The sequence below is a fragment of the Oratosquilla oratoria genome, chromosome 1 (genome assembly GCF_046742065.1).
Source record: "Oratosquilla oratoria isolate Oo_2021 chromosome 1, ASM4674206v1, whole genome shotgun sequence".
Lineage (NCBI taxonomy): Eukaryota > Metazoa > Arthropoda > Malacostraca > Stomatopoda > Squillidae > Oratosquilla > Oratosquilla oratoria.
In genome coordinates this window covers 84,668,292-84,695,410 of record NC_134777.1, presented here as the reverse complement: position 1 = coordinate 84,695,410, position 27,119 = coordinate 84,668,292, and the positions used below count along the sequence as shown (strand labels likewise).

General features: G+C 40.1%; 1 protein-coding gene across 3 annotated transcripts in view; it reads right to left on the bottom strand.

Annotated features, from left to right (window-relative positions):
* The window catches only part of LOC143019068 (protein fem-1 homolog B-like), a 174,318-nt gene that overhangs the window by 133,988 nt on the left and 13,211 nt on the right, over window positions 1-27,119 (bottom strand). For 2 of the 3 annotated variants that reach the window (XM_076174843.1, XM_076174799.1), the window contains exons 2-3: window positions 20,224-20,395; window positions 3,876-4,457 (exon numbers count right to left, since the gene is read on the bottom strand). In XM_076174843.1, coding sequence (XP_076030958.1) covers window positions 3,876-4,457; window positions 20,224-20,395 — 754 coding nt within the window. The remainder of the gene's footprint in view (window positions 1-3,875; window positions 4,458-20,223; window positions 20,396-27,119) is intronic. The other variant, XM_076174915.1, reaches the window with a different exon arrangement.

Here is a 27,119-nt window from a genome sequence, read left to right as displayed (position 1 = left end):
TCCATCTCCCACTTCCTACTCCATTCCTGTACTTTATTTAGATCTCTCTGTAGTGATTCACAATCTTCTTCTGTTTTCACTCTTTTTAGTAGTTTTGCATCATCTGCAAAGAAGCTCATATAGCTTTCAATTCCTTCATCCATATCATTAATATATATAGCAAACATTATTGGGGCCAGTACTGTTCCCTGCGGAACACCGCTTATTACTTTATCCCATTTTGAGTGTTGGTCTCTTATCACTACTCTCATTATTCTTTCTTGCAAAAAGTCTTCCATCCAATTTAGCAGTTTGCCCTGTGTTCCTCCTTCAGTTTCTAATTTCTTAAGCAACTTCTTATGTGGTACTTTGTCAAAAGCTTTCTTTAGGTCTAGAAATGCACAGTCCGCCCATCCATCTCTTTCTTGTATTATATCTATTAGCCTTGAATAGAAACATATTAAATTGGTGACGCATGATCGTCCTTGTCTGAATCCAAATTGCCTTGGATTTAACACTTTGTTTTTTTCTAAATATTTTACCCATCTACTTTTGATAATTCTTTCACAAATTTTTGCTATTGTACTTGTTAGAGAGACTGGTCTATAGTTTGTAGGTTCTTCTTTATTTCCTCCTTTATATAAAGGTACTATATTTGCTTTTTTCCAATCTTCTGGAACTTTTCCTTCTTTCAAGGAACTGTTTAGTATGCTATGTATTTTGTCTGCCAGTTCATTCCTGCATTCTTTCAGTATCCAGTTTGCTATTTCATCTGGTCCATGCGATTTTCTGACATCAAGATTACTCAAGTGTGTCAATATTTCATTCTTTGTTACTTCTTTTTCTTCCATAGGGGGGACTTTCTTTTTCCATTCAATCTCTTCAGGTTGTATGTTCTCCCTTATAAACACTGATTTAAAATGTTTGTTCATGATTTCTGCCATTTCCATTTCCTCAGTGTATTCAACTCCCCCTTGTCTTAATTTCTCCAAGTCTTGTTTGTTTTTCAGTTTATTGTTTACAAATCTGTAGAATAGTTTTGGTTGATCTTTACACTTTTCTATGACATCTTTTTCATATTTTCTCTTTTCCTCTCTGCATGCTTGTACATATTCATTTCTATAACAGGTATATATTTTCCATTTTTCAGGTCCTCTGTCTTTTTTCCATCTGGTCCAGGCTTTGTCTCTTTTGTCTTTTAACTCCCTACAACTTTTGTTGTACCAGCATTTTACATATTCTTTTTCTTGTTTTTGTCTTGGGACATACTTTTCCATTCCTTTTTTGTAAATTTTTATCAAAATATTCCATTTCTCTTCCACTGTTGTTTCTTCTTTGTATATTTCTTCCCAGTTTTCTTGTTGAAAGAATTCTCTTATTTTATCAAAGTTTGTTTTTTCATACATCATTCTTCCTTTTCTATATTGTTCATTTCTTTTCATATATTTTTCTTCATTAAGTTCCAGTTCAATCAATATGTGGTCACTTTTACTTATTGGTGTTTTATATTCAATCTTGTCCACTATTCTAGGTTCAGATGTAATTATTAAGTCTAGTCTCGATGGTTCTTCTTCATTTCTATACCTAGTGTTCTCCTGTATCCATTGTGTCATTGTATGGTCAGTAATCATCTCAAGTAGAGCGTTTCCCCATGAGCCGTCTCCACCCTTTACTGTCATTTCTTCCCAGCAGATTTCTTTGCAATTAAAGTTGCCCATCATAACTATTCTTCCTCCATCTTCCATTATTTTATTTAATGTTATCTTTGTGTCCTCTAACATACTTTTATGTTCACTCTCCTCCCATGAGGCTGTTTTCGGAGGCACATAATTTATCACAAACTTTCTGCTCTTCTTATCTCTGTCTTCCACTTCTATCATAATCATCTCTACTGTATTCTTTCCATATATGACACCCCTCACGTTTATATCCTTCTTAGTCAGGAACATAACTCCACCCCCTTGCTTTTTCTCTCTGTTTTAATCCAATAATTATATGCATCATGTCCTACACTGTTGGGTGGTAGTGGACCTTTTAATTTTGTTTCTACAATTCCCATTATGTCCGGTTCTTTTTCTTTCAAATAATCATTCAGCTCATTCAATCCTGTTATTAATCCATCTATATTTGTGTAAGACACTTTTAGTTTTCTGTCACTTCCATTGTGTTCTCTGTTTCCCTTTTGTTTTTCCCTTGTATATCGAACCGCCTTAATTTCATATTCACTACTCTCCAATAGAATCTCTTTTTCTGACTCCGTTCTGCTCTCGTTTTTTTTCTTAGCTTCAAGTCTTTTCTGCTTTTCTTCCTCTCTTTCCTCTTTATTCATTTCCCTTTTTATCCATACCTTTTTATATTGTTCACTTGTTGCTAGTTTCCCTGTTTTGGATAAGATATTCTCTGCCGTCGTTTGTGACCTGAATTTAATCTTAATTGGTCTGGTCTTATCTGTACTATACTTTCCGAGCCCGAATTTTTCCTCAATTTCCTTCATAATTTCTGGTTCATCTTCCTGAACTAATTTTAGTAAACTGTTTACTTTTTCATTTTCCTCTTTGATTTCTCTTCCATTCCTAATATAATCATACATTTCTTTTTATCAGCTAAGTCTCTTACTATATTCTCCTTCTGTCTCATCACTTTAATAACTGAGTCTTCAGTTTGTTCTCTCATTTGCTGTTTAATTATGTCAGTAAATGCAACTTTACTGTTTTCTTGAATTGTCTTCCATCCCTCTCTGTTTTCTTTATTATTCATCTTTAACTCTTCATTCTCCTTTTTTACTTCTTTTAACTGTCTTTTAGGTCTTCTATTTCCTTAGTTAAGTTTTTGTTCGCCTTCTCTAGTTCTTCCAATTTTTCAACCCTCTGTACAATGTTGTTAACATGACCGAACCTACGCTCCCAGTCCTCGATCATCTTTTCGAACTTCTCTTCTAGTCTTGTCAGTCGGGGGGGGGTTTGTGTCCCCCCACCCTCTTTAAATCCCTGGAAAATATTCTCATCACTTTCTACTGTATTGCTCTTATCTATACTTCTAATCTTTACATTTTTATTAGACATTTCGTCGTCGCTCAGCTGGTCGGGGGGCCGTTTTTTGGTGTTTACATTTCATTTGTCTGCCTGGGCCAAGTCTTCTCCTTCCTCATTTCCTTCCATTTCCCTCAGCAATCCCTCCCCTTCTCTTCTTTCCCTACTTTCCCACTACCCCACGAGCAATTTCCCCCCCACCCAGTAAATACAATAGGCACTTCCTTTGCTTTGGGATCCACGAAACTTCACTTTTCTTCAGAACGTTCTCTAAGCCGTCCGTTCGTTGAAGTGTGTGAGTGTGTGTGTGTGTGTGTGTGTGTGTGTGTAATAAAACCACTTGGAAAATAAAATGAATGGTGACTGAACGTTTTCGTCTATTTGAGACATCTATGAAAATGTCTTAAATAGATGAAAATGTTCGGTCACCTTTCATTTGATTTTCCAAGTGGTTTTTATTACACATTTTGTGAATTACATGTTTTTGTGATTTATTCCCATATATATATATATATATATATATATATATATATATATATATATATATATATATATATATATATACATGCTGGGACATTGTGACAAGTTGATGAAGGGGGAAAAAGAAGTCACAGGTCTAGTTCCGAGCTTTTGAGTTTATTCCTGACTGGTTTAACTCTATGCTTCTTCAGAGGAATGTGGAAGAACTTCTGAAGCATAATGCACATTCCTCTGAAGAAGCATAGAGCGAAACCAGTCAGGAATGAACTAAAAAACTCGGAACTAGACCCACGACTTCTTTTTCCACTTCATTGTATATATCTATCTATCTATCTATCTATATATATATATATATATATACATATTTAAAACAAAATCACTACTCACCAATTATGTCTGCTTGAGAAAAACGCTCCTTCATTCCAAGGCTTAGGTACTTATATGCAAGTTCAATATCATAATTATCTTTATCACTAGCAAATGATGCCCCTAAAAGTTCTAAAGCATCAATTTTTTCTTCTCTTGTTATATCGGATCTAGAAATAAAAAATTCAACAACATCTGCCCTAGTTCTTTCTGCAGCAGCAATTAAAGGTGTCATGCCATGTTCATTTTTGGTAATTTTAGCATTATGCTTCAGAAGTTCTTCCACAATTTTCACATGACCACATTCAGCAGCAAATTGAAGAGCTGTTGCTCCGCAGTGAGCACGCTCATCAGGTCTGGCTCCTAATTCTAGAAGATACTGAACAACATCTAAATGGCCTTTGTAGGCAGCTATCATTAGGCATGTGTTGTTGTATTTATTGGCGATATGGATGTCGGCTTCATGCTCTGTTAGATACTTGACGATGTCCAATCTCCCATCAAAGCATGCAGCTCTAAGTGGTGTGGAGTTGGTTCGAGTAGGATGATTGACATTTGCACCAGCACGCACCAACATTTTCACAACCCCCAAGTGTCCTGCACCTGCAAATATGTTAAAACTATCATTAAATGGTGTGCAATGGAAAAAAGGAGTGTAACAAGTTATTTACTAGATTGTGCACGTACCTAATGTTTGATGAATGGAGACAGAGAAGGGATCCCACTAGTGCAGCTCTTACCCTGTACATTACAATTACAGTAGGTAAATACATATGTATCTATGCACAGAAGGAAGAAACAATGTAGAGTCAATCATGATAAAGATAGAAAACAACCACATGAAAAGTAGAAAATATAGTAGTGTATGTGCCCCCTAAAACACAGGCCTGGACAGAACATGATCATTCCAAATTGTTAGAAGATACAAAACATGAACTAACTGATATACTGAAAGAAAGAGGAAATACAGTAGTTATGGGTGATTTTAATTCCAAAGAAATATGTTGGGAAGAATTGACAGTGAAGGGTGGAGAGGACATATGGGGCAGCATGCTACTCGATATGACCATTGAATACACATTGACCCAGTGGATAAAGGAAAATACCAGATATAGAAACAAACCTTCGAGACTGGATTTAGTACTTACATCAGAACCTGAAATTGTAGACAGAATAGAATACAAAATACCATTAGGAAAGAGTGACCATGTAATAATAGAATTCGAATTAAAAGAGCAAATGGACCTTTATGAAAAGGAAATTATAGAAAAATGTAAGGATCAGCTGAAGCTATTTTACAGAAATGTGAATGGTAAACTGAAAAACAAACAAGAAATAAAAAAACTATGCCAAGGTAGTCATGAATACACAAAAGAACAAGAAATGGCAGAAGTTATGAGTAACCACTTCAAATTGGTTTTCACAACTGAGAACTCACCTAACCGTGAAGGAATAGAGAAACAGAAATCCCCCAATGAAGGAATGTATGGAGGAACTAACAGATAAAATACACACTATAATCAAATGCTCGCTCAAAGAAGGAAAAGTACCACAAGACTGGAAAAATGCAAACATTGTACCAATATATAAAGGAGGAAGAAAGGAAGATCCAACTAACTACAGACCAGTCTCCCTAACAAGCACAGTAGCTAAACTATGTGAAAAAGTGATCAAAAGTAGATGGGTTAAACATCTGGAAGAAAAATCTATACTAAACCCAAGCCAATTTGGATTTAGACAAGGAAGATCATGTACAACAAATCTAATCTGCTTCTATTCGAGAATAATAGATATAATAGATGGATGGCAGACTGTGCCTATCTAGATCTACAAAAGGCATTTGACAAAGTACCACACAAAAAATTAATAGGAACATTAGAATCAATAGGTGGAGAGAAATGGAGAGAGTGAGTGGTTCGAGGTAAAGGTGGGACTTTGTCAGGGATGTGTTATGTCGCCCTGGCTGTTCAATCTTTACATGGATGGGGTGGTGCGAGAGGTGGATGCAAGGGTAGTGGGTCATGGGTTGGAGATGATTAAAGAAAATGGAGAAAAGTGGGAGGTGAGCCAGCTGTTGTTTGCTGACAACACTGCGCTTGTAGCAGGATCAGAGGAGGGATTGAGGAAGTTAGTGACAGAGTTTGTGGTGTGTGTGAAAGAAGGAAGCTGAAGATAAATGTGGGCAAAAGTAAGGTGATGAGATGTACAAGGGGATAGAGTGACAGTAGGCTGGAAGTGAGCATTAAGGGTGAAAGACTGGAGGAAGAGGATAGTTTCAGATACTTGGGTGCGAATGTGACAGGAAAGGGAGGAATGGGGGTGGAGGTAGAATGTAGGTTGAGAGAAGCGAGTAAATGCCTTGGTGGATTTAAAAGTGTAATGAGAAATAGATATCTGGGAATGGATGCTTAGAGGAGGTTATATGAAGGAGTGATTGTGCCAACAGCATTGTATGGGGCAGAAACATGGAACATGAGAGAGGAAGAGAGGAGTTTGAATGTGTTTTAGATGAAATGTCTGAGAAGTATGATAGGGGTTACTAGGCTAGATAGAGTGAGAAATGAGGTAAGGAGGAGAACAGGGGTGGAAAGGGAACTGGGAGATAGGGTTGATGAAAGAGCATTAGGATGGTTTGGACACATGGAAAGGATGAGTGAAGAAAGATTAGTAAAAGAAGTGTGGAAGGCGGATGTGGAAGGAGTGAATATGAGGGGGTGTCCTAGGATGAGATGGATGGATGGGGTGAAAGGGGCATTACAAAAGAGAGGAATGTCTGTAGAGGAAGGATGGGAGAGGACAGAAGATAGGGGTGAATGGAGAAGGGTTGTGTATAGATGAGGCTGTGAGGCATGAGGGGTGAGGAAGTATGTATGAGAAAAAAACTGATGCAGCCCGAAGGGGTTTCTCCCCGTCTTCTCCTTTCCTGCATGAGGGTATGGAGGGGGAGGGGGGGGAGGTCGCCGAATTTATGAAGTGGCCTTGCTGTGGATGTGCTGTGTCTTTCGACACTGCTTCTGACCTAGAGCAGTGGACAGGATGCAGGGATGACCCGTCATCCAGGAGGTGCCAAGATAGGAGGGAGGGAGGAGGGGAGTGGAATATATGGGAAATAAAATGGGTGGGAGTGATTTCTATGCCTTTTTCTTTTTGGCTACCCCCCGTGTAAGGGGGAAAAAGCCTTTGGTATATGTGTGTATGTATGAATTAAAATTCTGTTTAACTATCTTTACTGTATTTTATCTAGTTTGTGAATAATAAAACTTCATTTGCTTTTCACTTAGTGTTTATTTTTTCCATTAAAGGACTGTACAGGTGGTAATTTTCTTTAAATATATACGGGGTACACCATACAAAATTATAAACTTCAAAAATCCGGCAGTCCTCAGCTCCCAAGGTTGCTGGATTTTTTAATGTCAACCTGTACCTCCCTACCTTCTGCTCTTTTCCTCTTTCTCCACCTATTCTTCACTCTCAATTTACCTTCCACCAGAAAATGATCTGATATTCCCCCACTCTCTCCCCTTAGAACATGTACACCCTTAACTCTTCCTACCATACTCCTGGTCACCAATATATTGTCCATTAACGCTCTATCTGCCACCCTTCCATCCACCACCCTCTCCCATGTGTACTTATGCTTGACTTTCTTCCTAAACATTGTATTTGCTATCAACTCTCTTTCAAGACACATCTCCACCCATCAATTCTCCACTACGATTTTTACCTGGAAACCCATACTTCCCAATCACTCCGTCAATTGGTTCATTTCCTACCCTAGCATTAAGGTCTCCCAATACAACTACATTGACATTTCCCCCTAATCCCTCTATGCACTCATTCATATATACCCAAAAAGCTTCCCTTTCCTCTACGCTCTTCTCACTACCAGGTCCATACGCACTTACAAAAACCCACATCTCCCTTCCCAGCTTCACCTTCATCCACATCAACCTTGATGAAACCTCCTTCCACTCCACTACATGCTTACTTATCTCTTCACTTACTAGTATAGCAACCCTTTCTCTCCCTTGTACCCTCTTCATTCCTGAGTACCTCCCAGCTACACTCCCAAACTCACAGTTATCCTTTCCTTTCATTTTAGTTTCACTCAAAGCCAGCACATTCATCTTTCTTCTCACAAATATACTGCCTAACTCTTCCCTTCTACTCTCATCTGTACCACATCCACGCACATTAAAAGACCCAAACCTTAGGATACTGGTTGGAAAACTCCCAGACCCTCTTATGCCTTTTCTTTTTTTTTTTTTAGGAATGTCCCCTTTTGGGGCTACAGGTAATAGGACGCCTAATCTCATCCCCCGTCCTGTTTTTTGTTGCCTTTTATGACTCAAGTGGGAAGATTTGGTGGCAGTATTCTCTTCCCCCACCACAGGGTCGGCAAAAAAAAAAAAAATAAAAAATAAAAAAATAAAAAAAAAGGAAATGAATATTCAGAAATTTACAAGACAGTAACAAGGGGTTGGGGGACAGCATACCAGAGGTATAGTCGTAGTATGTCATTTCTCTATCACAGACAAAATGATGTGTGGCTCTGGTCTGTAGGGGTGCCCCATTTAGACCCTAAAGTATCAACTGCATGCTACTTTGCCACAATAACATGCAGCCAATACCCCAGTGCTAAAAAGAATATAAGGAAAATTGAGAGAATCCAGAGCAACTACAAAGATGGCCCCAACACTATCAAAAATGTCACATGAAGAAAGACTGTAACTAGAATTACCGACTCTGGAACAAAGAAGAGAAAGAGGCGACTTGTTGACCATCTACAGAATTATGAGAGGTGTGGAAGTCCTTGAGAGAGATGACTTACTAAATTGGGATAAGAAAAACACAAGAGGACATGGAAGGAAACCTAAAAAAGGACAGTTATAGAAGAACCTCCACCCCACACACACACAAAATATCTCCATAGAGTGGGGGATGTATGGAACATAATAGATGAAACAATAGTATGCTGTCACATATATCCCATACATGTAAGGTTAAAATATAGTTATTACTTTGGATGAAAAGGCATCACTTATGTAATGGTTGTGTGATGTCTTAATTCCCCTTCGGGTAATTTTAACTCTATAGGGTGCATTAGTTTTGTGTATAAACCCATAAGCATGACAAAGTGAATTAGTATTGTGTTTCAGTGCTGTTATACAGTTAGGTATTAGTACCTTTCATTAGATAACACACTTCCAGCGCCAGCCAAGTGCAGCAACAGAAAGTTTTGGCTGTCTTGGCCAATCAGGTTCAATCTCCATACATGCTAATCCTACAGGCCAATCAGAGGTGATCTTTGTATGAGGAACAAGTGCCCTAGGGCATGTCAGTTAGTTAGCATAAGAGAGTAAGAGAGTGGGCAGGATTGTCATCTGATGTATGTCCTCTGTACTCCTGTTTGTATACAAAAATATAATTAACTCAGCTAGAAATTCATTTAGGTGTTATGTGACATTTATGGCAGTGATACGGGAAGCCTAGACAGTGAATCTCTAGGTAATTATTTCTCTTTCACCCCCGTTAAAAGCTATTACAAATGGGAATTTTCCACTTTAACCACTTCAGTACGGGACTTAAATCTCGCGGGCAGCAGCCAATGCCAGCCGTATGACGTAACGTAATAATATTCGCATCATAAAATATAGTCACCGCTTATATCGATCGTTCTCTCTTTCACCCGCGAATTTTGAAAACCACAGAGAATGGGATTCAGGGCGCATTTGGGAGAATGTAAAAACACAGGGGCGACTACAATAAATATAATCAAGACGCCGATATGGCAGCGTCGCGAATCCACTTGCTCCTCATGACGCCTACGTGTGCGGCACCGTATGGAAGGGGTTAAAATTTGTTACTCAATTGTATGTCCCTGATTGTAATCATCTTGCAATCCTATTAACTTTAATGAATAGGGTTAAATGCTAAATGTGCATTTCATTTTTCTTGATTTTTTTTATAACATCGCATAAAAATCAAGTGGCGACCTTCAACTGAGTTACCCAAAGACATGGGGTCTTGGGAACTCATTCATTCAATCTGAGAATTCTTACTATATGTTACAAGTCAGAAGTGTGAGCAAGTTTGTAACAGTGTGCAAAAACAATACAAGAATTTAAGAGCAAAGTTGATATGGTGAGATACAGAGATGGGACACCACAAGCATAGCTCCCCTTCCTGTAAGACTGAAGTGCCCCCAAAAACGGGTTCTTGGAAAGAGAGTGAGCATTCTAAAATGTTAGAAGATGCAAGGCATTCATTAAATGAGATGCTGAAGGATGGAGAAAACCTAGTACTTATGAGAGATTTTAACTGCAAAGAAATCCATTGGGAGATGACAGTGAAAGGTGGAGAGGATCTATGGGGAAATGTATTACTTGACATGACTATAGAACATACAATGACACAATGGGTAAAAGAAAATACCAGATATAGAAGTAATGAAGAACCATTGAGACTAGATTTAATATTTACACCAGAACCTGAAATTGTGGATAAAATTGAATACAAGACACCATTTGGGAAGAGTGATCACATATTAATAGGGTTTGAACTAAAGGAGGAAATATACAGTGGAACCTTGCTATTCATACACAATCCATTCCAGGAGGCTGTTTGAATGGTGTTTTGTACAAATGGCGAATCATTTTTTCCCATAAGATATAATGTAAATTGGATTAATCTGTTCCAGACCCACAGATGATTGCTTATTTAAACCTTTGTAATAATATTTTAAGCATAAAATACATAAAAACTATGAAAAACAATAAATATACAGTACTGTACATGAAATAAATAAAAATCTAACTGCACTTTATCTGAACTGAGGTGAGCTGATGGCATAAGTGGAAGGTGGAGAGGAGGAGGTATGTTAATGTTACTGTTTGGGAGGGAAGTCACCTTCCATATAAACATCAGGTGACATCCCTTCAGGTGTTTTTTCTCTTTCTGGTGTTCTTTCTTTTTTCTGTCTCTTTGCACTAGAAGAATCTTGGGATTCTTTCTTTAAAAACCTGTCCAATGTTGTCTGCCTTTGACGATTTTTCAGAATTTTTCTAAAATGGCCAATAACATTGTCATTGAACAAACTGATGCTCCTGTTGACCACAGCAGTGTAAGTGTGCCATTTTTCCACCACTCTCTATGTTTTTTCCCAGTGCCACAGTTCTTTAATTTCTGCAGTGGAAATGCTTCCTTTACTACTTTCCTCCTCTGAAGAAGAAAGTTCTTCAACCATTTCTTCTTGCTGCTCCCTGTGCAGTCCTCCACATCATCACTGTCTACATCCAAACCCATGGACTTCCCCAGGGACACAATATCATCCACCACTACAGGCTCCGTATGAAAGCCTTCAAAGTCTCTGGCTGCCACACATTCTTCCAGGCAGAGTTCAGTGTCCTGAAAGAAACTTCCCCCCAGGCTTTGTCTATTATCCTCAAGCAATGAAGGATATTGAAATGGTTCTTTCAAAAGTCCCTGAGGGTTAGTTCTGTGTCAGAAGTCACTTCAAAGCACCTTTGAAAAAGTGCTTTTGTGTAAAGCTTTTTGAAGTTTGAAATGATCTGCTGATCCATGGGCTGGATTAGAGGAGTGGTATTAGAGGGCAAAAACCTCACTTGGATGAAGCTGTATTCACCCACCAGATCTTCCTCCAAGCCTGGAGGGTGAGCAGGAGCATTGTCCATTACCAGAAGGGCCTTGAGTGCTCTAGATATTTTTTCACACTCGGGGCAAACACTTCAGTGAAGAACTGCCTTGTTATCCAAGCCTTACTATTAGCCCTCCACATTACACTGAGTTTACTTTTTATATCATTATTTTTCTTGAACACTCTTGAGTTTTCTGAGTGGTAGACAAGGAAAGGTTTAATTTTGAGGTCCCCACTAGCATTAGCACATAACAAGAGTGTAAGCCTGTCTTTCATAGGCTTGTGTCCTGGCAATGATTTCTCCTCTTTTGTGATGTATGTCCTCTTAGGCATCTTCTTCCAGAAGAGGCCAGTTTCGTCACAATTAAAAACTTGGTGAGGAGTAAATCCCTCACTCTCTACCAAGTTTTTAAATTCCCCAACAAACTTTCCAGCAGCATCTTTGTTTGCACTGGCAGCCTCTCCACGCCTAACAACACTGTGAATTCCACTTCGCTTCTTAAATCGATCAAACCATCCCCTACTTGCTTTAAATTCATCACTTTGCGCACTGGTTCCAGGGCTGTCTCACTTAAGGTCATCATGCAACCGCTTTGCTTTTTCACAAATTATGGTTTCAGAAATGCTGTCACCAGCAAGTTGTTTTTCGTTAATCCAAACTAACAAAAGTTTTTCCACTTGTTCAATTATAGGTGACCTGTTCACAGCAAGAACGGTCACTCCTTTTGCCACATTAGCCTCTTTATTATGTCTTTATTTTTCAGTAGAGACGATATGGTTGATTTCGCCATGCCATACTGAGTTGCCAGGTCAGAGATACGAGTTCCACTTTCAAACTTCGCAATGAGTTCTTTTTTCAATTCAATTATCATTCTCAGTGCTTTCCTTTTAGGCTTGGTTGAATCACTAATCTTTTTTGGACCCATGACTGCACTATTTTTAATAAAAATACCAAAAAATAGCCATAAAGTAGCTGAAGCGACAGCGTGGCGTGGCCAGTAACAAGGTGACGCTGTCCAAATCGCAGGGCAAGCGTACGAATGACAAGTTGAATTTTACTTGAACAAGTTGGACGAATAAGAGTTGTACGAGTAGAGAGGTGAACAAATGGTGGGGTTCCACTGTATACAGAAATGAGAAATACAGAAAAGGAAGACTGATGTATAACAAAATTGACTTTGGGAAATTCAATAATTTTTTTTTCAAAATGGAAGTTGGAAAAATTCTACAATGAAGAGATACAAGTGGAAGAAAGATGGATGATTTTAAAGGAAATTTATAATGAATGGATAAATACATACCAAAACAGGAAAAGGTGTATATCAAGTGCTGATTTAACAGGTTCAGTGAAGTGAAAGATAAAGGAAATAAAGCTTGGAAAAGATGGAAAAAATATAAAAAAACAAAACAGGATATTGGCAAATATATATCAATCAAAAGAATGAATATGTAAAAGTGTGCAGAGAAGAAAAAAGAAACTATGAAAAAGGCATCATAGAAAAATGTATAGACCAACCTAGGCTATTGTATAGATATGTGAATGTTAAACTCAAAAACAAACAGGAAATGGTGAAATGATGTCATGTAAATATAGAATACACAGATTATTTAGAAATGGCCAAAGTCATGAACAATAACTTCAAGTCGATTTTTAATAGAGAAAATGTACAGCATTGGGATGAAGGGCATGAAGTGAGATCACCCCCACCCCCCTCCAATAAGGGAAATAATAATAATAAAAATAAATAAATAAATAAAAATAAAATAATGGATCAATTAATGAACCTTGACATGGACAAATATATACCATAATAAGTTGCTCACTCAAAGAAGGACAAATACCAAATGACTGGAAAAATGCCAATATTGTATTTACCTGGTTGTATTATACAGGAAGGGAGCTATGCTCATAATGACCTGTCTTTGTATCTTTCAGCATCTAATTTGTTCTTAAATTCTTGTATGGTTTTTGCAGTGTTGCAATATATAAAGGAGGAAACAAGGAAGACCCAACAAATTACAGACTGGTTTCCCTTACTAGCACTATAGCCAAAATTTGTGAAAAAGTTATTAAGAACAGATGGATAAACCATCTGGAAGAAAGCAATATACTAAACCCAAGCCAATCTGGATTTAGACAGGGAAGATCATGTGCCACAAATCTGTTTCTACTCAAGACTAATAGATATAATACAAGAAAGGGATGGATGGGTTGATTGTGCTTTCCTAGACTTACAAAAAGCCTTCAATGTACCACATAAAAAATTATTAAGAAAACTGGAAACCATGGGAGGGATACAAGGTACATACATATACCAAGGCTTTTTCCCCCTTTCAAGGGAGGTAGCCAAAAAGGAAAAGGCACAAAATCACTCCCACCCATTCTATCCCTGAATACACTCCACATCCCTCCACCCTCCCTCTTTTCTTAGCACCTCCTGGATGACGGGTCATCCCTGCACCTTGTCCACAGCCCTGGGTCAGAAGCAGTGTCGCATGACACAGCACATCCACAGCAAGGCCACTTCATTAAATCGGCGACCCCCCCTCTCCGTCCCCCCATTGCATAAAAGGAGAAGACGGGGAGAAATCCCTTCGGGCTGCGTCAAATTTTGCTCACACACTACTACCTCACCCCCCCATCCCCCTGCCCATTCCACCTCATGCATCACAACATCATCCATATACAACCATTCTCCATTCACCCCTCTTCTGTCCTCTCCTGTCCTTCCTCAACAGACATTCCCCTCTTCCCCAAAGCCCCCTTCTCCCCCATCCATCCACCTCATCCTAGGACGTTCCCTCATGTTCACTCCCTCCACATCTGCCTTCCATACCTCTTTTACTAGTCTTTCTTCACTCATTCTTTCCATGTGTCCAAACCATCCTTATACTCTTTCATCAACCCTATCTCCCAACTCCCTTTCCACCCCTGTTCTCCTCCTCACCTCCTCATTTCTCACTCTATCTAGCCTAGTAACCCCCATCATACTTCTCAGACACCTCATCTCAAACACATTCAAACTCCTTCTCTCTTCTTCTCTTATGTTCCATGTTTCTGCCCCATTCAGTGCTGTTGGCACAATCACTCCTTCATACAGTCTCCTCTTAGCATCCATTCCCAAATGTCTATTCCTCATTACACTCTTTAATCCACCAAGGCATTTACTCGCTTCTCTCAATCTACATTCTACCTCCACCTTCACTCCACCTTTTCCTGCCACATTTGCACCCAAGTATCTAAAACTATCCACTTCCTCCAGTTGCTCTCCCTTAATGCTCACTTCCAGTCTACTGCCACTTTCACCCCTTGTACATCTCATCACCTTAATTTTACCCACATTTATCTTTAGCTTTCTTCTATCACATACTCTCCCAAACTCTGTCACCAACTTCCTCAATCCCTCCTCCGATCCTGCTACAAGCGCAGTGTCGTCTGCAAACAACAGCTGGCTCACCTCCCACTTTTCTCTATTTTCTTTAACCATCTCCAATCCCTGACCCACCACCCTTGCATTTACCTCTCGCACTACCCCATCCATGTATAAGTTGAACAGCCAGGGCGACATAACGCAACCTTGACGAAGTCCCACCTTTACCTCGAACCACTCACTCTCTCCATTTCTAATCCTGACACAAGCTCTACTACTCTCATAAAAACTCTTGACAGCTCCTAGAAGCTTTCCTCCTATCCCATATATTTGCATAACCTCCCACTGTGCCTTTCTGTCTACCCTATCGTAAGCCTTTTCCAGATCCATAAAAGCCCAAAAAACATCCTTCCCCTTTCCTATAGCTTTCTCACATATGTCTTACCACAAAGATCTGATCTACACAACCTCTACCCATCCTAAATCCACACTGTTCCTCACCAATTACTCCCTCTGTTCCTCTCCTAATCCTCTCAATCAAGATCCTCCCATAAGCCTTCCCAAGGCATTTACTCGCTTCTCTCAATCTACATTCTACCTCCACCTTCACTCCACCTTTTCCTGCCCCATTTACACCCAAGTATCTAAAACTATCCACTTCCTCCAGTTGCTCTCCCTTAATGCTCACTTCCAGTCTACTGCCACTTTCACCCCTTGTACATCTCATCACCTTAATTTTACCCACATTTATCTTTAGCTTTCTTCTATCACATACTCTCCCAAACTCTGTCACCAACTTCCTCAATCCCTCCTCCGATCCTGCTACAAGCGCAGTGTCGTCTGCAAACAACAGCTGGCTCACCTCCCACTTTTCTCTATTTTCTTTAACCATCTCCAATCCCTGACCCACCACCCTTGCATTTACCTCTCGCACTACCCCATCCATGTATAAGTTGAACAGCCAGGGCGACATAACGCAACCTTGACGAAGTCCCACCTTTACCTCGAACCACTCACTCTCTCCATTTCTAATCCTGACACATTGCTCTACTACTCTCATAAAAACTCTTGACAGCTCCTAGAAGCTTTCCTCCTATCCCATATATTTGCATAACCTCCCACTGTGCCTTTCTGTCTACCCTATCGTAAGCCTTTTCCAGATCCATAAAAGCCCAAAAAACATCCTTCCCCTTTCCTATAGCTTTCTCACATATCTGTCTTACCACAAAGATCTGATCTACACAACCTCTACCCATTCTAAATCCACACTGTTCCTCACCAATTACTCCCTCTGTTCCTCTCCTAATCCTCTCAATCAAGATCCTCCCATAAGCCTTCCCAAGGCATTTACTCGCTTCTCTCAATCTACATTCTACCTCCACCTTCACTCCACCTTTTCCTGCCACATTTACACCCAAGTATCTAAAACTATCCACTTCCTCCAGTTGCTCTCCCTTAATGCTCACTTCCAGTCTACTGCCACTTTCACCCCTTGTACATCTCATCACCTTAATTTTACCCACATTTATCTTTAGCTTTCTTCTATCACATACTCTCCCAAACTCTGTCACCAACTTCCTCAATCCCTCCTCCGATCCTGCTACAAGCGCAGTGTCGTCTGCAAACAACAGCTGGCTCACCTCCCACTTTTCTCTATTTTCTTTAACCATCTCCAATCCCTGACCCACCACCCTTGCATTTACCTCTCGCACTACCCCATCCATGTATAAGTTGAACAGCCAGGGCGACATAACGCAACCTTGACGAAGTCCCACCTTTACCTCGAACCACTCACTCTCTCCATTTCTAATCCTGACACAAGCTCTACTACTCTCATAAAAACTCTTGACAGCTCCTAGAAGCTTTCCTCCTATCCCGTATATTTGCATAACCTCCCACTGTGCCTTTCTGTCTACCCTATCGTAAGCCTTTTCCAGATCCATAAAAGCCCAAAAAACATCCTTCCCCTTTCCTATAGCTTTCTCACATATCTGTCTTACCACAAAGATCTGATCTACACAACCTCTACCCATTCTAAATCCACACTGTTCCTCACCAATTACTCCCTCTGTTCCTCTCCTAATCCTCTCAATCAAGATCCTCCCATAAGCCTTCCCAACTACACTTAACAAGCTAATCCCTCTGAAACTACTACATTCACACTTGTCCCCTTTTCCCTTGTAAAGAGGAACTATACAGGCACTCCTCCAGTCCTCCGGCACTCTACCCTCTCTCCAGCAAACATTAAATAACGTCACCAGCCAGTCAACCATCACTGTACCTCCTTTTTTTTTTAGATATTCTGCATGGCATCCATCCAGACCAGGTGCCTTACCTGCTTTCATCATCTTACCCCTTCCAAATGGTGCCGCATACGTAGGCGGCATGAGGAGCAAGTGGATATGCGAGGCTGCCATATCGGCGTCTTGATTATATTTATTGTAGTTGCCCCTGCGTAATGACATACTCTCTAAACTGTCTTCATCACATTTTCTATGGTTATCAAAATTCACGGGTGAAAGAGAGAACAATCGATATAAGCGGTGACTATATATTATGATGCGAGTATTATTACGACACATCGTGCATCTGGCAGATAATGCTGCCCGCGAGATTTTGGCCCGGAGTGAAGAGGTTAACAACTGTCTTCACTTCATACTTCCTTATTTCTCCTCCATTTTCCTCACTCATCACAGTCATTTTCTTAGCATTTCCCACTGCAACTATCTTTCCCTCCCTATCCTCCTTCACATTTAGCAACTCCCTAAAATATTCTGCCCATCTTCCCCTTACTGCCTTCTCTTCCATTATCATCTCTCCATCTGCACCTTTACCTTTTCTTCTCTACTTGATTCGCCTCCTCTTCCTCTCTTAATTTCTTCCCAAAACATCTTTTTATTACAAGGTAAACTACTGAAATGGATGGAGGATTTCTTGCATGGAAGGAAAATGAGAGTAGTGCTCAGAGAAAGAGTTCAACTTAGTTAGAGATGATTAGTGGAGATCCACTTGGATCAGTATTGGCTCCAATAATGTTTGCTATTTATGTGAATGACATGGATGATGATGTGGAATGTTACACGAGCTTCTTTGCAGATGACACAAAATTGCTGAGGAAAGTGAATACTGAAATGGACTGTGAATCACTACACAGAGATCTGAACAAGGTTTGGAAATGGAGTAAGAAGTGGGAAGTGGACTTCAATACCAAGAAATGTAGCATAATGGAATTTGGAAAAAAAAAAAAAAAAGAATATCAGGACTATAAATTCAGTTCAAAGGAAGTAAAGTGGGATTTGAAAAAGACCTGGGAGTAATAATCACAAATGACATGTCCCCTAAACATAAACAAAACTGTCAGAGAATTCTACAACTTGTTAACCACTTCCATATGGTGACGCCTACGTAGGCGGCATGAGGAGCAAGTGGGTACGCGATGATGCTGACATCGTTATCTTGATTATATTTATTGTAGTCGTACCTACGTAACCTCCATTCTCTCTAAACTGGCTTCATCATATTTTCTATGGTTATCAAAATTCACGGGTGATAGAGAACGAACGATTGAGCACTGACTTTATTTTTTATAATGCAATTATTATGACGCAACATCGTACGTCGGGCAGCTAATGCTGCCAGACGTGCGATGTGCCCCGGAGTGAAGAGGTTAAGATCAATAAAGGTACCTACTTGGATGAAGAAATGGTGAAGAAAATACTAGTCACACTGATATGGCCTAGACTGGAGTATGCTGCAACACTATGGTCACCCAGTACCAAAAAGAATACAAAGAAAATTGAAAGACTCCAGAGAACAACTACAAAGATGGCCCTGACACTTTCAAAACTGTCATATGAGGAGAGACTGTCAATACTGAAATTACAGACTCTGGAACAAGAGAAAGAGGGGACTTGCTTAAGATCTATAGAATCATGAAAGACATGGAAGTCTTTGAGAAGACACTAAATTGGGAAAAGAGAAATTCAAGGGGACATGAATAGAAACTCAAAAACCAGTTATAGAAGAACCTTATAAAATTAAAAAATAAATAATAAATTAATAAAAATAAATAAATAAATACAAAGAGTGGTGGATGTCCGGAACAAAAACAAAATGTACGAAACAATAGTGTGTGCAAAAATTATACATGAATTGAATAGCAAACTCAACACTGCGAGATACAAAGATGGGATACCATGAGTGTAGCTCCCCTTCCCGTAAGATACAGTACAATTAGGTAAATACAAACACACACCTAAAGGCCTTTCCCCCCTTATATGGGGGAGTGGCTGAGTTAGAGCATATAATCAAACTAAACCCATCCTGCAAACATCCAAAAACTTACTATTCTCCCTACCATCTTACCACCTCATGGATCAAGGGTCATCTCTGTCCCCCTACCACACTGCTAGAGTCAGATATAATGCAGCAAGACCACTTCCAGTGCAGTGATCTACAGCTAGTCTACCCCTCTAATGCTTCATTACATCTTCATTTACTCAACATTCCTCTTGCATTCAGTGGCCCTTTTCACCCCATCCATCCACCTAATTCTTTGTTATCTTTTCAAGTTCCTTCCATCCACTCTTTTTCCTAGTCTTTCATCACTCATTCTTTCCACAAACCAAAACTATCATAGCATTCTTTGACTAATCCTATCAGCTCGTTTTCTTTCCAACCCATCCTTACCTCATCTCCATATTTCTCATTCTACCCATCCTTGTAAACCTCTATACACTTCAACTCAAACATATTAGGGCTCTTTCTGCTTCCAAGTTTCAAATCTCTGCTCCATATAGTGTTATGAGCATAATCACTCCCACATACAGTCACCAATTTGCATTCACCCCAAGATATCTATTATCCATGACATTTTTCATTTCCCCAGACACCTGCTTTCCTTACTCTATAATTCACCTAAACCCCAACTCCTCCATTATCTACAGCATGTGATTCCAGCAGCACACTATTCAAATGTTTATAACAATCTACCACCTATACCACAAAAAACATATCCACATAATAGCACACACACACTCAGGTCTTCAAGAGAGACTACCAAACTCAATATTTCAGCAACTCCCAGACATAAATTGCTAGGTGAAGCTAAAATAATATGTTGAATATAGATGCCTCGTGCTACTCAGGTTAGTTTGTCATCCTATGACATTGATAGTTATAAGTTTCCTGCATTAGAAGAAAATCAAATGGAGGCAAGCAGAATAAACATAAATGTCAAATCCAGGCACTAATAGGTTAAATGATTTCAGTGCATAAATATAGACAATCTATCTCCAAATCAATGCAAAACAATTCCAACACATATAGTGTACATGCTGACCTGAAGCACACCAAAGTGGACTTGCACCTTCGATGACATAGCCATCAAATTTCACTGTAGCTTCTTGCTCTAAATCAGGGGAAAATTTAAGTATGGTTCGCACAGCTTTTTCGTGTCCGTTGCGTGCTGCTATTAGGAGTGGAGTACATTTCTGGCCATCTTCTTCTACCACCTGAAATAAATTGATGGAATTCAGCAAAACACAACAAAAGGTATTCATGAACTAATTGATAACACACACACACACATATATGTATGCCTACCCCATACCAAGGTATTGCCTGCTATCATGCTTTAGGGACCGTTATTAGGTGCCCTATGGACTGGAGCACATGTCATTTGTCTATGTCAGAGTAAATACACTACTTGTTGAGGAATGATATTACTTTCATATCACAATTGTCTCTCCTTTATGTTGTTCCCTTAAGACTGATCTTTACCACTTCTATGAATCTACCTCTTATCTCTTATGGTAAGGAAAAGGGGTGTGTGTGCAGAATTCTGCCACCATGATTCCCATGTGAGTCATGAAAGGTGACAAAGTGGGATGGAGTGACAAATCTAGGGATCTGCTCTATGTTTCTCTGACCCAGGCAGTGGGTGGGTGAGACATAGGTGATGGGGCAAGGATGGGTCTTTATCCACACGAAGCTAAAATGGATGGGGAAAAAATGGGTGTTGGATGGGTGTGGGATGAGCACATGCCTTGACTGGCTACCTCCCTTATAAGGGAGATGCCTTCTGATAAATAGATAAGCTCAACTATAGGGAACCCCCACCTATATATGACTCACCATTTGCAACCCTACATTTCCTCAACTTTTCCCATGGAATCTAACTAATGTGTACTTGTGATTATCTTGCCTATCTATCATGGCACAAGTACTTAAAACAGGTCACCCTAGAACGCCCACATGAAGAATCATCACCCCATGAGATCTCACCTGAAGAATTGTCACCCCAGTACGCCCAATATCAACAGTGGAGGGAGACGGGAAAGGCACTCTGTACCGGAGTGTAGAACCCATGTCCTGCTTGTGCGAGAGTGAGCGGGAGACTGGGGGTGAGGAGTGTGTATGAAAACTAAATTGATGCAGCCTGAAGGGATTTCTCCCTGTCTTCTCTTTTTCTGCATGAGGGGGGGTGTCGCTGATTCAATGAAGCAATGAAGCAGCCTTGCTGTGGATATGCTGTGTCTTGTGACACTGCTTCTGACTCAGGGCAGTAGGCGAGATGCAGGAATGACCCATCATGCAAGAGGAGCCAAGATAAGAGGGAGGGAGGGGGTGAATGGGAGTGGAGTGTGTGGGGATGGAATGGGAGTGGATTTTATTTATTTATTATTTATATATATATATATATATATATATATACATATATATATATATACATATATATATATATATACATATATATATATATACATATATATACATATATATATATACATATATATATATACATATATATATATATACATATATATATGTACAGTCGTACCTCGGTACTCGACCATAATCCGTTCTGAGGTGGTGGTCGAGCACCGATTTGTTCGAACACCGAAACCAATTTTCCCCTTATCACTGTCTTTCTTTGGACCCATTATTAAGGGCTAGAGCAACACGAAAAAGTTTAAATCTGGGAAGAAATACTTGAACAAACTGCGTACGTCTTACTCCGCTGGCGGTCTGAGTCGAACTGACGCTTACCCGCTGTTCGAGCTAGTCGAGTACCGAAAATCTGTTCGAGGTCCGATGCATTTTCTACTTGAATTTTTTGGTCGAGCACCGATTTGGTCGAGTATAGAGGCGGTCGAGTACCGAGGTACGACTGTATATATATATATATATATATATATATATATTTTTTTTTCTACCGCCCTTGTAAGGGGGAAAATGACTTTGGTATAAGTATGGTATGTGTCTTTATTATGTGTTACATTCACTTTATCTTTCAATACAATAAGTACTTTTTCTTATCAATAGACACATAACAAAAAAATACTGGGGTGGCATTTTGGGCGCTGGAATGGGATTTCAATTAATTTCAATGAGGAAAATTGATTTGATATATTGGCAAAGTGAGTTACGATCTCAGTCATGCACAAATTAAACTTGTAAGTCAAGGCACCACTGTACATATACACATACATTATATATATATATATATATATATATATATATGTGTGTGTGTGTTATTGACCCACTGTCGGAGAATAAGATAAGATGGACAGTAGGTCAATAAGTCTTATTTCATACGAATATGCTACTACATTAACCTTCCTAATATATATACAGTATATATATATATATATATATATATATATATATATATACCGGTATACATATATACATGCATTCATATATACAGGTAGTCGTCGACTTACGACCGAGTTCGGTTCCGACAGACAGGTCGTAAGTCGATCTGGACGCAAGTCGATCTGGACGCAAGTCGATCTGGACGCAAGTCGGTCTTTATATATATATATATAGTATATATTACCCTTTAAATATTTTTGTTATTGTATATATATATATATATATATATATATATATATATATATATATATATTGTATATTATAGTTAGCATATTGAAATAATCTTAGCATCTTTGAACTATGTTGTACAGTATTTTTTAACCTTTTTGTAGTTTTATCTGATTTTCTTTGGGAAACGTAGCCTAGGCCTAAGCATACTGAATAAAATCCTATCATCTTTAACCTATGATATTTAATACTGTATTTTTTAACTTTATTATTATTTTACCATCAGACTTTCTTTAGGAAACGTATGCATACTGAATAAAATCTTATTATCTTTGAGCTACGTTGTTTAATATTCATTAACTTTTTTATAAATTTCGTTAGGAAACATAGCCAAGGCCTATGCATACTGAATAAAGTCCTGTCATCTTTGACCTACTAATACTTTTTGTTGGTTACATTAAAATCATTGTAAGGCAAAATTAGGAATTTTTTTTTATTTAAAAACACATTCATTTCGTTTACGCACTGTACCGAAAATATTGTTATCGACAACAGACTAGGCATAAACAAAGTTTATTGTTACATTCGCAAAACATAAAAATACAAAATGCTGAACCGAACATATTGTTATCGATAACAGACTAGGCATAAGAAAATTTTACTGTTACATTTTATTAATTGCAAAACATATAAAAATAAAAAATGCAAGGCAAAATTAAGATTTTTTTTATTTCAAAACACATTCTTTTCGCTTACGTACTGTGCCGAACATATTGTTATTGACAACAAACTAGCCTAGGCATAAAAAAAAAAGTTTTATTGTTACATTTTGTTAATTGCAAAACATATAGAAATACAAAATGCAATGCAAAATTAGGAAACATTTTACTTCAAAGAAAAAAATTGAAAGAATATTTAGCTGGCTGGGATGCTGACGGTGTTGGCAGCCTGCCAAAACTATTGTACTCGCGTCTCGCGGCGTGCGGAGTAATTGTTCTGCGCTGCCAGGCATAATATTGCAGTTCTATTACTCTATTAAATGTTAGATATTATTGCACTATCTCGTGGTCGTAAAGTCGATCAGTCGTAAGTCGCATAGGTCGTAAGTCGACGACTACCTGTATGTGTGAGTATATACCCCATCCAGGGTATTGGCTGCATGTTATTGTGGCAAAGTAACAAGCATTTGATACTTTAGGGTCTACATGAGGTGCCCTTATGGACCAGAGCCACACATCATTTTGTCTGTGATAGAGGAAGACTGTTCATAGAAAAATGATGACACTTTTATTACACTGCGACTGTCCCTCCATTCTGTTGTCCCCCAATCACTTGTTACTGTCCTGTACCATTTCTCTGAATATTCATTTCTTGTTTTTGCATACCCTGTGGTGGGGGAGAAGAATGCTACCACCAAGTTTTCCCACTTGAGTATTACGAGGCGACAGATATGGGATGGGGGTTAGGACTAGGAATCCTGCTACCTGTAGCCCCACAGGGGACATTCCTAAAAAAAGCAAAGGCATAAGAGGGTCTAGGAGTTTTCTGACCAGTACCCTAAGGTTTCAGTCTTTTAATGTGTGTGGATGTGGTATAGATGAGAGTAAAAGGGAAGAGATAGGCAGTATGTTTGTGAGAAGATGGATGTGTTGCATTGAGTGAAACTAAGTTGAAAGGGAGGGGTGGATGTGAGTTTGGGAGTGTAGTTGGGAGGTTCTCAGGAGTGAGGAGGGGACGAGCTAGAGAAGGGGTGGCTATACTAGTAAGTGAAGAGACAGGTAACTGTGTAGTGGCGTGGAAGATTTCTTCGAGGTTAATGTGGATAAAGGTGAAGCTGAGAAAGGTGATGTGGGTTTTTGTAAGTGCATATGGGCCTGGTAGTGAGAAGAGTGTAGAGGAAAGGGAGGCTTTCTGGATGGAATTAAATGAGTGCATAGAGATATTAGGGAGAAATGTCAATGTAGTTGTATTGGGAGACCTTAATGCTAGGGTAGGAAATGAACCAATAGATGGAATGATTGGGAAGTATGGAGTTCCAAGAAAAAATCATAGTGGAGAGTTGATAGTGGAGATGTGTCTAAAGAGTTGATGATAGCAAATACAGTGCTTAGGAAGAAAGTCAAGCATAAGTACACATGGAAGAGGGTGGTGGATGGAAAGGTGGCAAATAGAGAATTAATGGACTATACAGTGGTAACCAGGAGTATAGTGGGAAGAGGTAAGGATGTACATGTTCTAAGGGGAGAGAGTGGGGGAGTATCAGATCATTTTTTGGTGGAAGGTAAGTTGAAAGTGGAGAATAGGTGCAGAAAGAGGAAAAGGGCAGAAGGTAGGGAGGTGCTTGGAGTAAGCTGCTTGGATGAGAAAGAAAAGGAGTGTAAGAAGGGGCTGGGAAGGGAGTGGGAGGTGGAGTAGAGCTGGGGATGGTTCAAGGAGGGGGTCATGGGGTATGGTGTGTGGAACAAGGAGGTCGGGAGGTGGAGGGGGGGGGTGTAGAAGAGAGGAAGCAGGCTTTCATAGATTGGTTGCAGGTTAGGACAAGGGAATCGTGTGAGAGGTGCAAAGTAAAGAGAAGAGGGGTAGAGCATGGGATGGAGGAGGCAAAGAGGAGAGCAGACATGGAATGGGGTAAGAGTGTGACAGAGGATTTTGAAAGTGATAGGTGTTTTGGTGGGAAATTGAAAGGGGAAGGGGACGCGAAAGATGCAGATGGAGGGATGATGGTGGAAGAGAAGGCAGTGAGAGGACAGTGGGCTGAGTGTTTTAGGGAGTTGCTGGGTGTGGGGGAGGATGGGGTGGGATAGGGATGCTGGGAGGGTGATTGTGATAAGTGGAGAGGGTGGATGAGAGGTAAGGAAGGATGGGGTGAAGGCGGCTGTTGGGATGGTGGGAGCAGGTGGGGCACCTGGGTTGGATGGGTGCTGTGCGGAGTGTCTGAGAAGGGGGGGTGCAGTTGTGGTGGACAGGCTGGTGAGGTTATTTGGTGTTTGTTTAGGAGAGGGTAGAGTGCCGGAGGACTGGAGGAATGCCTGTGTAGTTCCACTTTACAGGGGAAAGGGGGATGGGTGTGAGTGTGGTAGTTTTCAGGGGATCAGTTTGTTGAGTGTGGTTGGGAAGGCTTATGGGAGGGTCTTGACTGGGAAGATTAGGAGAGGAACAGAGGCAGTAATTGGTGAGGAGCAGTGTGGGCTTGGGATAGGTGGGGGTTGTGCAGATCGGATTTTTGTGGTGGGGCGGATGTGTGAGAGAGCTGTGGGAAGAGGTGAAGATGTTTTTTGGGCTTATGTGGATCAGGAAAGGGCTTGTGACAGGGTGGACGAGGGGGGTGCTGTGGGAGGTTTTCAGAACGTATGGGATGGGAGGGGAGCTGTTGGGAGCAGTCGGGTTTTTGTGAGGGTGGTGGAGCTTGTGTTAGGATTAGAAACGGAGAGAGTGAGTGGTTTGAGGTAGGATTTCATCAGGGATGTGTTATGTCGCCCTGGCTCTTCAATTTCTACATGGATGGGGTGGTGCGAGAGGTGAATGCAAGGGTGGTGGGTCAGGGAGTGGAGATGGTTAAAGAAAATAGAGAACTGGGAGATAACCCAGTTGTTGTTTGCTGACAACACTGCGCTTGTAGCAGGATCAGAGGAGGGATTGAGAAAGTTAGTGACAGAGTTTGGGAAGGTGTGTGAAAGAAGGAAATTAAAGATAAATGTGGGTAAAAGTAAGGTGATGAGATGTACAAGGGGAGAGAGTGGCAGCAGTCTGGAAGTAAGTATTAAGGGAGAGACACTGGAGGAAGTGAATAGTTTTAGAGGAAGAGAGGAGTTTGAATGTGTTTGAGATGAAATGCCTGAGAAGTATGATAGGGGTTACTAGGCTAGATGGAGTGAGAAATGAGGTGAGGAGGAGAACTGGGGTGGAAAGGGAGTTGGGAGATAGAGTTGATGAAAGAGTATTAGGATGGTTTGCACACATGGAAAGAATGAGTGAAGAAAGATTAGTAAAAGGCAAGAGATGGAAGGAATGAACATGAGGGGGTGCCCTAGGATGAGATGGATGGATGGATGGGGTAAAAGGGGCATTGGGAAAGAGGGGAATGTCTGTTGAGGAAGGATGGGAGAGGACAGAAGATAGGGGTGAATGGAGAATGGTTGTGTATGGATGATGCTGTGATGCATGAGGGGGAGTGGGTGGGGGATGGGGGGTGAGGGAGTATGTATGAGAAATAAATTGATGCAGCCTGAAGGGATTTCTCCCCATCTCCTTTTCTGCATGAGGGGACAGAGAGGGGGGGGGGTCACCGAATTAATGAAGTGGCCTTGCTGTGAAAGTGCTGTGTCTTGCAACACTGCTTCTGACCCAGGGCAATGGACAAGATGCAGGGATGACCTGTCATCCAGGAGGTGCCAAGAGAGAGGGAAGAGG